At 35.0% G+C, this 16,087-nt stretch overlaps 1 protein-coding gene across 36 annotated transcripts in view; it reads right to left on the bottom strand.

Moving 5' to 3' along the window:
- Positions 1-16,087, bottom strand: part of RIMS2 (regulating synaptic membrane exocytosis 2) — a 419,884-nt gene that overhangs the window by 83,635 nt on the left and 320,162 nt on the right. For 13 of the 36 annotated variants that reach the window (XM_030444582.1, XM_030444583.1, XM_030444589.1 and 10 more), the window contains one exon: positions 2,043-2,143. The exons of 22 other annotated variants lie outside the window; for them this stretch is intronic. In XM_030444582.1, coding sequence (XP_030300442.1) covers positions 2,043-2,143 — 101 coding nt within the window. Of the gene's footprint in view, positions 1-2,042; positions 2,144-7,386; positions 7,423-16,087 lie in introns of all 36 variants that reach the window. One more of the 36 variants, XM_030444581.1, reaches the window with a different exon arrangement.

The raw sequence follows: 16,087 nt of genomic DNA, 5'->3' as shown, positions 1-16,087 counted from the left end.
CTTACTTAATGGTATTTGTCTTATGCATGGCACTCCTCCCTGCCTGCTTATGCTTCCTGACAGATTTAAAAGGTTGAAGTCACTTCATAGAATACAGAATGTGAGACTTCAGACAGCATTTAACAAATGTGTTTCAGTACATGACTCCAGCAGAATTCTTGTAGAAAACAGATAGATAAATTGTACTTCCTTATCCTCTGTCTCTAGATACTTTAGGCACTTAATTAAGGGGAACTGAAGCAGTAAAAAGTGAAGACAGAACTCTCATAGGGCTTATGAGAGTTGTGATTCTCATATGGCTTTAAAAATACACGAATTTAAGTATGCATTTCAAATTAGTACATATATGTGAATATTCAGTGTTTAGTTCCGTAAGTTCGTTGACAGAATAAATACATCCTTTTCAAATACTGAAAATAAAGTTTGGTAGAAGAGTAAATTAACTACTTATTCTTGGAGACTATTTTTTTGATGTGTGCAATAAACCACCATTTTCATAAAGTAATTCAATTTGTATTATTCCTCTTTAATACATTCCAATAATACTGAAGGTAGAATCTTAATAAAATAGATTAAATATTTATAGTGAGGCCCAAAAATATGGCAGGGGTGAAATTGAAAAACAAGGGAAGGAAATATTTCCTCAGGTAGTTATATTCTATCCAGCTCCTTCACACGAGGGACCATTCATTCTCTTTACTCCATACCAGTTCTACTTCTGATTCAAATTTCAGTCAAGTATTGAGGAAGCAGGAAAATTAGCATAATAAGACTGGTTATACATACAATACATACAAACGTATTTCTGTGGTACAGACAATCATAACTTGTGCCAGAAGGTCTGCTCACATAATTACACTCATATTTAAAAGGCAACACCTGTCAAAGCTGACAATGAAGATATAGGTGAAAATTTTTGCTGTGACAACATGAAACATGACAGTATACCAAGTCCCTCCTACATGTTAATAAAAATTCCAATACCTTTTGCAGTGATCCCTAAATTTTTAAAATATCCAAATGATCATGCAGCACATCTACAGAATTTTAAATTGTCTTTTTCACAGGTTTTTTTTTTTTTTTTTTTTTGCTTTGTTGGTTCTATTTTCATTAATAGTGATTTCCATTTTTTCTTGGGCTTCACTACAGCTCTTCCTGTTTTCCCACACTGTACATTCCACAAAGTAATTGTATCAAGTTTCTTAGTTTAATTTACCTGCAAAACTAATAATACTTAATAAATTTTATGATTTCTTTGTCTTCAATTTTTAATTGCCAATCCTTGGAGCAAGGAAATAAATAAATCCTGGAAATAAAGTCTAAAACAGACTTCTCTTCCTCAGACAGCTTTTATAGGTCAGAAGTCTTGTGTTTCCCATTTACAATCTGACCTCAATTGGCCAAGTTTTTAGAGGACACTAAATTATTTTTTTATAATAGAAGTTTAAATTGAAAATATCTTGATCATTTTAATTAACATACTGTATGTGACATGACCCTGTTCCAAACAGCAGGAAATTCTGGATCATATACGCAGGCTATACTACTATGAAACAACTCAGAGTTCATATTTTTGGCAAAATGCCACAGCTGGGTTGAAGGCTTGTGTCAATATATAGAATATTCTTCCAAAAGCCAAACTGCTACTATTGAACTAAGTAAATTTTCTCTTCCAGTTTTCAATACATCAAGCTAGCCCTGTGTTAAGGTACATGAATGACATGAACAAGTTTCAATAGCTCTCATTCCATCTGTCATTCAGCCTCCTTTTTTCTTGTCTCTGAGCTTTTAAATCATGGCTCTATTGTTCATGCCAATGAACACTGGCACTTTTATTTAATTTAACTTGTCCTTCTTAAATTTTAATAATTACTAACACTTTGTGTTAAGGCTTTTGCTGCATGTTTCCAGTGATTTTATTATAGAAACACAAGAACCTTTTACTGAAGAAACAACCTCCAAGTCATCTATTACTTTCTAAAAGGGTATTGGATATTGCAATTTAGTATATTTTGTTGCTTTTCAAAACAAAACTCCCTTGCCTTAGAATGATAATCTTGTTCCAGCCTGGAATCTGATCCTGCTACCTGTTTGTACTTGCTCATTTTCATTTGGCGATTCCTTTCTTCTACATCCATTGCACCTGTTAAGTTAAAAAAAAAATAATAAAAAAAAATAATAAATACACAAGGAGTCTTCAATTCCCAGTTTAAAGTTATGCTTATGGAAGTTATAACAGAAAGAGATGAATTCTTATTTACTTATATTACAGTGTATATAGTTTTACGCGTTTCAATTTTGCAGGGAAAAAAAATTGCAAGCGGAGGAAAAGTAGTAGATAAGTATTTCAGCAGAAATCTTCATAGGTGTTGTGTAATCTACACAGTTCAAATGAAACAACTTTGTGGAAAAAATGAATGCAAATGAAGAGAATGTTTCCATAAAGTAGAGCTGTAGAATTTTACTATTTAAAAACATTCACAAGAAACTGAGTCTTTTATTTTAAAAAAGGAATGCAAAGACTACCTGCTTATTTTTGGGCAGAGATCCTAGCTCTGCATTTGTTAGAGTGTGATACAATTATTTTTATACCTAAGTACTAATCAAGTAACACCCACAGGCTGGCAGAGTTTCTTTTTACCCTTCAGCATATCCTTAATATACCCAAACCAATTTAAAGATTCATAAAGGAATGTTAAAGAGCCACCCAGTGGCATCACTGTATTACATTCTAATAACACACAACTTCAAAAATTATTTCAGAATTAATTCTTCCTGTCCCAAATACATCATTAGTCTCAATTAGGGATGGGTTCTTACTATAAGACTTGGGCAGCAGCTGGTTTCAGCCAACTGATAATGTAACACCACAATTGACTATGTGAAACAGTAAGGAAGTGCCAAACCTGAGGTGGAAGACTGAGAAACAGAAAAACAAGAGGAAGAAAATAGCTCTTAATTAAAAAAAAAAAAATCAAACAAAATACATGTCTTTAATACAGATGGGCTTACTTCTGCTTTCACGTAGTATGATTAATGAGTAATTCTTATCAACTGAATTCTAAAGGACATTCATTTTGACTAACATTTGTCTTAAATTTTCTGTTTTTTAACACAGAAGTTGTCTAGGATTAAAATTTCTAAATCCCACAAATCATAAATGGAAGTTTCTGTACATTATATATATTGAACAATCTGGAGTTTCATTTATGGAACTGAGATTGGAATATTAGATTCTAGTGTATTACACATATCTGATTTAAAATCTAAACCTCATTTCTAAGTCATAATCTAATAGTAAAGTGGAGCTTTTCACATGGCCTCTGAGCTTTGTGTTTTCTTTTTTTCTGACAACAGTAATGGTAGTAACATAGCATGAGAGAGACCTGTCAGCTGAATCTTGCTGACTTTGTGGGAAACACAGAAGAGAGAGGGAAGTGAATAAGGCTAAATTGTACTGTTATTTGTAAACTCTCTGTGTTCAGATTTTTCTTTGCAGATTCTCCATCTTTATTCTACAAGTAACAATGAATCACAGACTGGATTGGGTTGGAAGGGACCTTAAAGATCACCTTGTTCCAATCCCTGTGCCATGGGAAGGGACTCCTTCCACCAGACCAGGTTGCTCAAAGCTCCATCCAACCTGGCCTTGAACACTCCCAGGGAACTTCATCAGAATTTTTAAGAATATGAAGACACATAAAAATTAATGGGGGGGAAAATGCTGCTTTTTAAGGAGGGAAAAAAATGAAAAAGACAGCAGCAGATGAAAATTCCCCCAAATAATATAGCTAGTTTTTCCTATTACAAGTTCTGCAACTATTAAAGGCCTGAAAGCAGTACTGCAAATTTGTCATTAAGATGCAGTGCAATCAGTAAAATGCAGAACAATCAGTAGAAGCCATCCTTCAGCAATATAAAAAGCTTATATTATATAAATATTAAATTTTAATATACAAGATATATATAATACATAACATCATATTATAATATACAACATAATAACATAATGTTATATGCAACATACAATATAGAATATATTATATAATGATATGTAATATATAATGTATAATATATAATATATCGTATGAAATATATAATATACAATATATTATAATACTATATAATAAATGATATTATTACAGTATATATAATATAAAATATATTTTATACATTTTATGAAAATAACATTTCACCAAAAGAAAAATTTTGACAATTTTTCTTATAAAGTTTTCTTATTAAATCATCACATATATTCTTTTTACCCTGTTATTCTACCAAATTGAAGGAAATTAAAAATGATGAAATTACATGTCTTGAGAATAAATTAGAAATTTCAGAATTATTTTGAATAACTCCATTCTTATCATTTAGCAAAGTGAAAGTTAGGTTTCCATCTGTTCTCATCTTCAAAACCGAGCACAAAGATGCAGTTGAAAGGGAATTATAACACATAAGCCCTCAGTCTGAGTTCTTGAGCAAAATAAGCAAAATTTGTGGCACATCATAGTTTCAAGAGAAAAAAACAGTAAATATTAGAAAAAATTAAATCCCGATAAAGGCGTATTAAAAGAAAATCTAGCTTCCTATGTCTTTTTGAAACTGCCTTTAACAAGCAAGTGAATTCAGTTACTTGTAAAAATTAAGGAATCCTGAGGGCAGAGGAAAGTTCATAAAGCAGAAGATCAGCTTTGGTTGTACTCTGCATGGAGCTGACGAGCAGAAAGAGTGTGCAGGGTCACTGCCTGCCAGGGGCTCATCTTGATGTAACCAAAGCAGCTGCAGCCCTGATCTGGGTGGGAGGAGGAAAGGTTGAAGGAGTGTCATGGTACCTCCCATTCACATGGGAAGTGCATGCACATCACACTATGCAGTGGAAATGCAGGGCTGTAACCATCTCCACTTCTGCTGACAAACCTATATGTGGCTGAAACCTATGTGTCAGGGTTTAGTAGTGTTAGAAAGTACTTCTAGAAGGTTCAGTAACTGCTTGAGTGCATTAGGAAGCTTCAGCTCCTAACACGATTTTGAAAATCAAGGCTGAAAGTCAGTCCTATCCTAAGGACTCCACTGTAATGAGAGGTGTATATGGAGTGTTTGTAGACAAATCAAAGCTAACAATATCTACCAATTACTTGACAATAATGTTGAAAATGTAGGAACATGAGCTTTCACACTGGTAGCACAAGGCTTACTGAGCCCTTGTGTTATTCAGTCCTTAGCTAGAGCCCAGCAAAACACATTTTCAGGACTACAGAGACTAAAGACACTTCTGATATTTTTTCGTGTAGGGCCATGATGCATACACCAAGTATATGCAACCAAATGTTGACCAGGCAAAAGTGAGTTCATTTGTACACTTCTGCCTTAACTTCCTTCTGGAGTTTTGCTTCTAGACAAGAGATGTGCCTCCAGCAGAAACAGGTAATGAGACACTCAAACTTCATCTGTAGTAACACAAAGAATTAAAAAAGACTGATGGAAGAACTGTCTGACATCCCTCACCAAACACAATTGGGATCATTATATTCTAGGCAACATCTCAGAATTTTGCATATTTTGAATAACGCTAAGGTTAAAAAAAAACATGGCCAGAAGCTTAGCTCAGTTCAGTATTCATCAGCACTGGGAAATACCTGGCTCACAAAAAGCCAGCTGTTAATTGAATACCAGCCATTATCAATATTTTCAGAAGAGACTGTGCTGAAGGAAGGCAGCACAACTACAGTGCACAGTACTGAAATGCCAGACTAAGGTGCCCTAGTACTGTGCACAGCAAACCTGTAACCTGCCCTTGGATCCAAGAGGACTGTAGTGAGACACTAATTTTTGCCAGAGTTTGGCACTAGTGACTTAAGTAAATTAAGTCTTAGGTGGCATGAATTGTACTTTACCTTTGATTTTATTTATGGAAATGCAGCCAATAAAAATGGAAGTGTAAGTAAAATTTTAACTAAAGGATAAATGAAACTAAAGGGTATTCTGTAATAAAAGATAATGCTTTGTCTCAAGACACATATAATAAAGGTTCCTGGAGGCTGCATAAGCAAACCAGAAGAATAGACCTCAAACTCCACTAGTGAGTGGAAGTGCCATCAGGAAATCAAGCAACCTAGAGAGGCTGTAAAACTGAGTAAAACTGAGTGAGGCCCTTCTTCACAGGTACCCAGCTTTAGCTGTAGCTACTATTGCATGTGAAATACAGAAGATAAGGAACTCCATTTGATTCTTTTATTAAAGCAGAACCTAGGAGTGTCCTGTAGAGTCAACATCCACATAATTCCTACCACAGTCTAGGTGACAGCTGCATAATTCCTACATCAGGACTCAGGGCAAGCACTAGAATTACTGCTCCAGCTTTAAGCACAAACCATTATTTTCATGTTTTAACTTGAAGTAAACTAAGATCCCACTACCTTGCCATTAAGGCTTTCCTCATAACTGAAAACTAAGTTTTTTTATGATATAATTTTAGGGGGAGTTAGTTAGTACCTAACTTTTCCTGGCCTCAACTGCTCACACAGTCAAATTTTTACAAAGAGATAACCAACCATTCATTTCAGTCTGGAGCTAAAGAGGTGAAATTCTGGTTAGGGTAAGTAATTCTCTAGGGTAAATCTCTCTAGTTGATAGCCTATGGTCCACATTAGAGACTAAAAGGACAACAAAATGGCCTTGTCACCCCTCTCAGCCTAAGGAAAATCTACCTATTTGAAAAATAAAAACATAAAAAAAACCCCTGAGAGCTGTGTGATCTTTCATTGTCTTCTCCAGTGGGAATTATTAAGCTATTCTAACTACTACAGATGCTGGTGATGTTTGTAGAAGGAGTTTGATGAGCAGTGGGGCACCTGGGGCACAGAGAGTAAAAGGGAAACCTGCAGTATAGAAGCAGAGTGGATTTTCTCTTAAAATATTACAACAGATTTAGTTTGAGATAGGCATGGGCAAGAGGGGTACAAAATTTGAGAGGCACAGAAGCTCAGGCATGGAGGAAAACTATTGATTACAGTCCTACAGAAACACCGAGACTCTGAAAGTCAGAAACCTGCAATCGAGAAGGAAAAGGCAGTGTGCCTGTGACCACACTCTGAGCCTGGCGTGGGCAGGACAGAACAGAAATTTTAAGGGATACATGAGCCTTCTGGAGCTGATTCTAGTCTTTTTCTTCCCACTTTTTACTCAAGCTTGACATCCTTTAAAAAAAAGCAAAGACAATCCATTTGGGAAAGCCCTTTCTTAGTTTCCATTTCCTAGAGCCTATTTTGAAACCACTAAAACACATCAAAATTGTGATCTAACTCTGTGGTATGTGTTTAGTTAAACATAATAGACCAAAGAAATTAAGGGCAAAAACATAAAAATACATTGAATAAGTCACCCTACCTGTATCCCCATTCTCTGGTTCTGCTTTCTTTTCTTCTATAAACACATGAAAGCAATATGTAAAACAAAAAGAGGGGGAGAGACAAAATGCAGAAATAATAATAGTGATATAAACCATGCATTAAAAAGAAAAAAATGGATAAAACCCACCAAATTTAATTAATTTGATGAACTTAACCTGCCAACCAAGTATGGTGCTCTACATCCAGAGGCATATTCACTGCATGCTAGTGTGTACATTTGTGCACTCTTAGTGAAGGCTTGGTGGAGGGAACCCACTGGTATTTTGCACTTCCAGAGTCATTAACACATTCAACACAAAAAAAGAGCAAGAAAAATGTCAGGCATAACTACTTTGCAGTCTTCTTGAATAGGGTGACACAAGAATAGAAATAAAAAATGTGCTTGTGCTGTATGTTTTATGAAATGCTCACACAATATGCAGTCTAATGGTTCAAGCATAAATGTGTCAGAATAGTTTTCAGCAATTACTTCAAATCATCATTGGTTTAATCAATTACATAGCTTTTACTTAAAAGGTTAAAAGGTTTAGTGGTGATATTACTGTGGCTTGTCTTAGACTTAAAAAAATATGAAGAACAAAAGACACTAATATCAATACTCAGAAACCAGTTCATGAATATAAATCCAGCTAACTGATGTATTCTAAATGCATATCAAAGGTTGGAAATGGCTCAGGGCATTCCTCTGTCACAATGAAATTAAAATACATTGAATCCCTCTCAAATAATTTGGCAGCCCACAAATACTGCATTCTGAAATCCAAATTTAGTAATTAATGTGGAAGAATTTCAAGTCAAATGAAATTTACTTTAATTAGAAATACATTAACTTTTAAACAGACTCTACATTTCTTTTTCTAACTATAAGTCAAAATGATATTCAATTCAATTAAAACAATGCCACGAATATGCCCCAAGCTACAAACCAAAGATAGCATGTATTATTAGAACTAAATATTTTTCCAGAACTATTGGTTATTGAGGGTTGCTCACAAAATTATGATCTACTGTATAGTACACAGACTGAAGAGGGAAACAGATCTTTTATATTTATGAAAATGCCATTTCATAGATGGGTATCTAAGCAGAGGGTGAATTTATACTTTAAGAGAAATCACACTGAAGTTTGTGAAGAACTCGAAATATGTTCCTACAGAGAGCATAACTAAGGCACCAGACATTGCTAGGATCTGGCATCTCATCCTGATCAAGGTTGTTCTGCTGACAATTCCTAGTGGAACTGCTAGGCAAATTAATGGGAAACAGATATGGGAAGTCATGAGCCTAAACTTTTGAAAATCAGTGGATACCAAATGATCTTGAAACCTCTCCCATTCCAAATCTTTCCTGCCTTGTACTGTATACAGTTTATAAACCAGGCCTTTTGCATTCTCATGCTTTGGCCTTTGGGTAGCCTGGCCTGTATTATCTGTGTGGGTTGTGGTTGTTGCTAGAACAATAGCAGAAAGAAATAATTGTGTTTGCTTTTCAGGCTTTCAGTTTTTTATTTTAAAGTTGCTATCACCTATATAAAATACAAATCTCCTCCTGCCTCATTGCTTTCCAAAGCAGATTGCAATTTGATAGTAATACCACTGATTCAAAATAAGGCAAAATAGATGAAAGAACCATTACAATATCTTTGACTTTGAGCTCAGACAGAAGATGACATTTTCAACTTACTTCGTGCCCATGGTGAAAATAAATCTTCACTGTGTCTGAAAACACAGAATGTCAGGTAGGAAGGGACCTCAAGGATCATCTGGTCCAGCCCTTCTAATACTATAGTCTAGATGAAATATCTCAGCACCCTGTTGAGCTGAAACTTAAAAATTACCAAAATGGGGGAATCCACCACTTCTCCTAGGAGACCATTCCAATGTCTGACTCTCTTCATGGTGAAAAATTTACCTATTGTGCCCAAAATCTCAACAGGAGCAACTTGTGCCCATTACCCCTTGTCTTATGCATGTGACTCCTTGTAAATACCATCTTAATGGAGAAACCTAATACTACATAGGATAATTACTCTTTAAAAATTCCTAGAAGTCCATTAATCTATATGTCTTTCAACCAAGAGTCTTTAAATAAAGACTGTCAAAAAAAAAAACCAAAACCATTTCCAAATTGTCTTATAGAAAAGAAGCCTTAGCAAGTATTAGAAAATTATTGTATTATTATTAAATTTTATTAGAAAAGTATAAGCAAGCATATCATGTTAGATTCTTGAATTATAAAAGTGGAATTGAAGTGCTGTGACATTTATTACAAATTTCTACAATAAATAATTACATAAAGCCCAGCACCTTGGCTTACAAAGTGAAAAGCATATACTGTATCCAGTGGTCACAATTTAAGAATGAAAGCTTTTCAGAATTAAACAATTTGGAGGAAAAAAATCAATGCTTTCATGAAGGACACTTTTCTGTACATTTCAGAAAATAACTATATATTTTCAGCTTAATCAGAATATGAATATATTGAAGTATGCTGATGAAAAAATTAGGTAAACTGTAGGGATAGAGAGATTTAAATACTTATAGGTCCACTCTCAAAACCTTCATCCACCATCACAGTTGGCATTGCTGTTGGCACCCTTGACACCCCTGGCACCCCTGACATTTCATAAAGTAGTATACACAGTCATGTTCCCCTGGTCTTTAATGGTCTATTTTCACTAACAGCTACTAATACATCTAATAGATACCTCACCGACTAACATGTATCTGGAAGATAAAACGAACAGAAAAGAATTCTAATCAAGAGACTGATGCAAGAGTGTACCTAAGAAAAGTAAAACTGTTCTAAAATGGCTTCGATTAGCTGTATTTTTCTTAAAAATGCCATAGCTCATTCTGTTCTTCTGATGAGAACCTGGCAGGTTTTACTCATCTCATCCCAAGAAGACCTGTGGAGCAGGGACCCTAAGTGCCCTTGAGCAGAACATGACTATACATGTCTGATGAGAATAACAGTTCTACTGAAGAAGAAGGATATCAGACCATCCAACCCTGGCGGCAGAGTTGAATAATTGCTCAAAAATTGCTGCCTTCCTTAGAGCATAAAGGGGAGCTTCACTCTGCAGCGTTAAGGTTACAGCTTGGAGGGGCTGAGCTGAACACTCTTCCTCCCAGGGTTTCATCCTTCTCTCACACCTGATTGCCCCAAATGTGAGGTCAGAGCCCGGTTTGCTCTTGAACTGCCTCTTAGAATGATTTTTAGATGTACAGTGATCAGTTCAACAGGTTAGCTCTTTCACTGGGGAAACTTTCTTTCACTGTTAGTTCTTTCACATGAGGTTCACGTGAGGTCAGGACAGTACCTAAAATAAACCTAAACTTACTTGCTTTAAATTAAAGATATTGCATCCTCCAACACTGGAGGATGTGCATCTTATTTCAATACACTGATGTGGAACTCCTTGTTTATCTCTGAATTTAGGCATATGTAGTGAAATGAGGCAAACAGGAGGCACTAATTGCCAGGGAGTGGCATGAGTTTGTGTCTCAGGCCTTACCTTTTATTGGCCCCCTAATCCTGCTCATACGCAGTGGGGGCCCGCCCTAATCAGGCACAGGTGGGCTTAACACAAGCTCATGCCACTCCCTGGCAATTTGTGGCACCTGGTTGCCTCATTTCACTACAGGCATAAGATAGGACGATGACATAAAAAATAGAAATGTAAAATATTTTCTGTTTGCAAACAACTAAAATCAGCAATATTACTAGTAATTGTATTTATAGAGTGGATAAATTAGTTTCTTTACTCAAGTGCTTCATTGAAAATTGAGTCCAGTTTTTCAAAGTAGTGCAAATTATTAATTAACATTTTATTTTAAAAGTCAAAGTTATAAATAGGGACCTAACTTTTGGTAAGTAATTTAAAAAATGCTAGTCAGACTTCTTGATCAAGGTTTCTCTTGAAATGTTATTTATGAGAATACATTACAATTAATTGCATACTGAATTAAATCCCTGAAACAATACTCTTATCATAACAGACAAATTAAACAAGATAAAAGCAAAATCTAAAAATTACTTGAACATCAAAACTTGTCAGTTAAAGGTCTTACTCTCGAATGAATACATTTCCTCATATTTCCAGACCATTTGACTCTGACTCTACATCTAAGAAATTGTCTCTACATTTTGTCATTCTATCTGTCTATAGTGTGAAAAAAATAATTGCCTAAATGCTACAGGGTCTAGCAGAAGATCAAGTAATGTGTGATATAAATGGCTGCCGAATATCACTCTGGGGCTTTATGTCCAATATGTGCAAAAATACAAAAGTTAACATTGCAGCAAGTGAGGCCTTTTCAAAGAGTCTGTGGTCCACATCACCGCCAGAAGGAAAAGAATATGAATGACATCTACAGAAATGAGGAATAAGGAAGGAAAAAAAAAAAAAAAAAAGGTTGGTTAAGTGTTTTATATTACTCTTTAATGAGATTGAAGTGTTAATTACTGTCCTTAAAAGGGAATGCTTGACTGAAGACAACTTATTAGCCAGCTTCCTAGTGGGGCAGCATGCTTTTGCATTCCTGGTTTCAAGTTGAGAACTGAGGGTTGGTTTTTTTCTTCTTTGCTTCAAACTTGACATGCTAAACAAAGACTGAAACCTCAGAGGGACACTTCTCACAAATTAAGCAAATTTTTATCACAATGCTTAGGCCACTTTAACAATGTTACTTTGGATTACTTGCAGAATACTTGCTGCTTAGTAAAAGAACTTAAAAAGATGGTTTGGTGTTCTAAGAGAAAGTTAAAAAAGCCCTCTAGAATACTAGTTATAAATTGACAAGGTCAGCTCAGGTTTTCATCACCAGGAATAGATCTCTGCAGCTGGTAAAGGACAAAGATTTTTTGAAGCTAACCAGAAAACACTGTTTTGCATGTTTAATAAAGTAATGATTAGGGTTTTCTCAAGTGATTTTTGTGGGGTACTCTGTGATGTTTGCCCTTGCTGCTTTATACAAAGGTATTCTGCATTCTGGTGACCTTTGAAAAATACTGAGTGCCCACATGGAAAAAGGGATAAAGAAAGAAGCAGTAAGACTAGTATTAGCTAAAACTGCCCTTTGCTTCTCCTAAGAATTCTGCCACATGCTTCCAGTGTGAATAAAAAACAGCAGAATTTTGAAAATGTAAAAGGAAAAAATCTGAAGATGTCTAGGCCCTGACATTCTGTATTTGTAAAAATCCATTGAGATCAACCATGCTATAAACTCTGCATTGTCTTACTCTTCAGAGTCTTATTGTTAAGCACTCCAGCATCCTGCCTGCCAAGTATGCAAGCTCCTCAGAGCTCCTGCCACTGGTGTATTTCACACTGTAACCACAGAATATTTCACATTCTGATAAAGCCACTTCAAAAATAGGCACAAACACTCGATAACTATGCCTGTTTCCAGAAAAGCAAACAGCTATTAATAGAGATTCTTCAACTATCCCTAGAATGCAAGACATTGTCATTAGCATCTCAATAACCATAAATATGGTTAAAGATTTAACCAAAGAACACAAATACAGAGGCATATGCACCAGCATGTGAGAGTCGGGAGAATTACAAATTCAACTAGCAAACATTTACTGATAACACAGATATACCTAATGCTTTTCTCTCTTTTGCACAATGTTGGTCTCAGTTTCAGTTATACAATCTGGTATTTTCCCTGTTTTTCCTTCAGCAGACTGAAGAACAGCCTTTATTTATACAGGTCAGTACATACAGCTATTTTGGGGGCTGGATTTTGAGGCCTTTGGTTTCCAGTTTCAATTTTAATAAAAATAAAAAATAAGGACAAAGAGCCTCCCAGTCATCCAATCTGATACATCTATTAGCATGCTAAGTATCTACAAACTGAACTTGGCTTTTACCTGTCTCCACCTCTTTAAATGCCTCAGTCAAAGTCTAAGGCAGCAGACTTTAAATATGGTGGTCGAACTAATTATCACAAGAATCTTCATAGATGCACAAGTTATTAGTCACATTTGTTCTTAAATGCTATAAATTCCATCCAGAAATTTATTTTCAACATAAGAAAGACAAAAGCAAAACAAAGCACCATTCTATTCTTTAAAGGAAAGGGTGTCACTGGATACTGACTTTAACAATAACTCAAAAATAGAGGAGTGTCATGTTCTGCTTATAAAGGGTAAGTATATCACAGTAGATTCACTCTTTGAAGGTTTGAAAAACCTCTCATGATGCTAAAAGACAAAAAATATAAATACCTATGGTCCTTGTCTTTGACTGCAGTTTATCTGTTACACTTATACTCTCTCAATCATACAAACTTTTTGCCCTTGTTTTCTCCAACAGTTTATTTGCCAAACCCTTCTACTGTTTGGCTCTCCACTGACCAGGGAATGAGTGCTTCCAGTTTGGTCATCCATCCTTAATAAGATTTTTTTCGTTTTTATCGGCTTTAGCTCCAGCAATTATGTTATGACAAACACCATTTTCCATAAAAATGATAAAACATGGAGAGAGAAAAGCCTATTTCAAAGTCCTTGTCTATTTGGATTTTGTTCTCATAATTAGGATATAATCAATCCTTCATGTGATCTTCTCATGAGAGTTTTACTCCAGATGTTGCAGAAAAAGAACTGCAACAGAATCTCTGTTTCTCTGCCTTTCATGGACCTTTAGAAAAGGAAATGTCCCAAATACCCCATCTTCTAACTTCCATCTAACAACCACCTCAAAAAGCAGCCATGACTCAGTATCATTACTCTGTCCCTTCTCATTCTAAAATAAACTTAAAATTAAATATCCAGAACTATTTCTGCCTCATGGACACTGACTGCCTTTAAACTGTCATGGATTAGCCTCTTCAGTGTTTTGGTGATCAATTTTTTTTGTATAGTTACTTGAGTCAGGCCTAGATAAATTTTGCAAGGCTAAAAAATGTTTTCTGTATCTCATATACTTGAAAACCACAGTAAGTATTACTTGCAACCTGTTGGCACAACAGTAACTGTTTGGTTCAAATCATCTTAGTAACAAAAAAAAGATGTCTCTTTCATCACTAAGGTTCTTTGGGCAGCATTATTAGATAACAGAAGATACATAGAAATATTAATTCATGTGCTTGTTAGCTTCTTGAACTTGCATTTGTGCTGTATACATTGCTTCTTGAACTTGCATTTGGACATATACAGCATAAGCTTTGCTTCATTCTCCTAGGACTTTTCAATTAATAAAAATCTAGAATAAAATTCTCATTTTTGTAATTAAAGATTATCATATCCAGAGAGGAAATGGCAATATTTTTCTTTCAATACAAGATTCACAAGTTCAGCTATTTAACTTTCACAAAACCTTTCAGCCTAATAACACATCAAATCAATAGTTAATCCTTTAATTCACATGAACGTTTGGTAGTACGGTAAATATCGTGAAAATCAAATCCTAATGAAACCTATAAATAGATAATCCTAGTTCCAGACTTTTTAAAGCAGATTCTGAAACAATGGGAAAACTTCCAAAGGGATGCCTTTGAAATGTCATCCTTGCTTTCATCTGTGCACATGACTGCTCAAAGTACCTTGTACTGAATGTGTAAGCAATTTTGTCATTGAGATAAAACATGGAAGAGTACCTGTTTTAAATATACATCTAAAAATAAGATACTATACACAAAATAAACTAATTCTGAGTTTAAGAGAGCTGAACAGTGTTTGGCAAAAGTGTGCCTGAACTGGAAAGTCAAAAAAAGTTAATAACACACAGGTAATTCTTCTCCCATATGTGCAATAAACACAGGTGATGAAAAGATGTGCTTTTCTGAAACACTAGATATCATTTTAAGGTCTGTTTTTTTCCAACCACAAGAATAACATGTGCTGATTCAATATTTTGATTTAACCAATAACTCATAGGAAGGTTCTTGAACAATAAGGTACACAACTTTCCTTTTCTTGAATTATGAACAGATAGGAAATGGGTCACTCAGTCCTCTAATTCCATTTTCATAATGAAAGAGACTCCAAATAATTTCTCAGGAACTGGGAATGGATGGTAAGCACAAGGTAATTAAAATCAGTCTTTCTACCACATAATTTATTACTTACTAAAAGTGCTAAATTACAGAGATGGAATTCAAGTCACACCAGCACTTGCCTTCTTGCCCACAGACAACTTTTGCCCTCCTCTAATTTAAGTGGTTTCTATATTGAAGTTTCTTTAGTATGAAAACCACAGCAAGTAACTTCTACAAGAATCTGTAAAGATAATGTCTGACTCTGACTAGGACAGAAGTATTACAAAAGGTAAAACTGAGTTCTGAAGAAGCCAGCCACAGTAAAGACAAAAATTTTTCACTAAATACCACCTAAGTTTAATGGACCAGTCGATGTACCCAAAATTTGCTGGGCTAATAGCAAAGGCACAGAAAATTAGAGCCTTGACACAAAAATTGTAAACTATTAGTTTTATAAGTGAAATAATTTAACTTATATATGGGGAATTTTACTGTTATTCTGATGTACCACAACTGAAAAAACAGGGAAGTGTGAACAGCTACTGCACTTTCAGAGCTACGGTGCCTTGCTAGAATCTAGTTCTCTGTCAGTAATGTAAAGTACTTTAAATTTAATAAAATGGCAGATTAAAATTTGTTATGAAAGATTAAATCACAAGTAATGCACAATATGAAAGAAAAGCCATAGAC

This window comes from Calypte anna, chromosome 2, assembly GCF_003957555.1.
Source record: "Calypte anna isolate BGI_N300 chromosome 2, bCalAnn1_v1.p, whole genome shotgun sequence".
Classification (NCBI taxonomy): Eukaryota; Metazoa; Chordata; class Aves; order Apodiformes; family Trochilidae; genus Calypte; species Calypte anna.
Note: the sequence above shows the minus strand (reverse complement) of the source record. Positions and strands in the feature narration are given on the sequence as shown.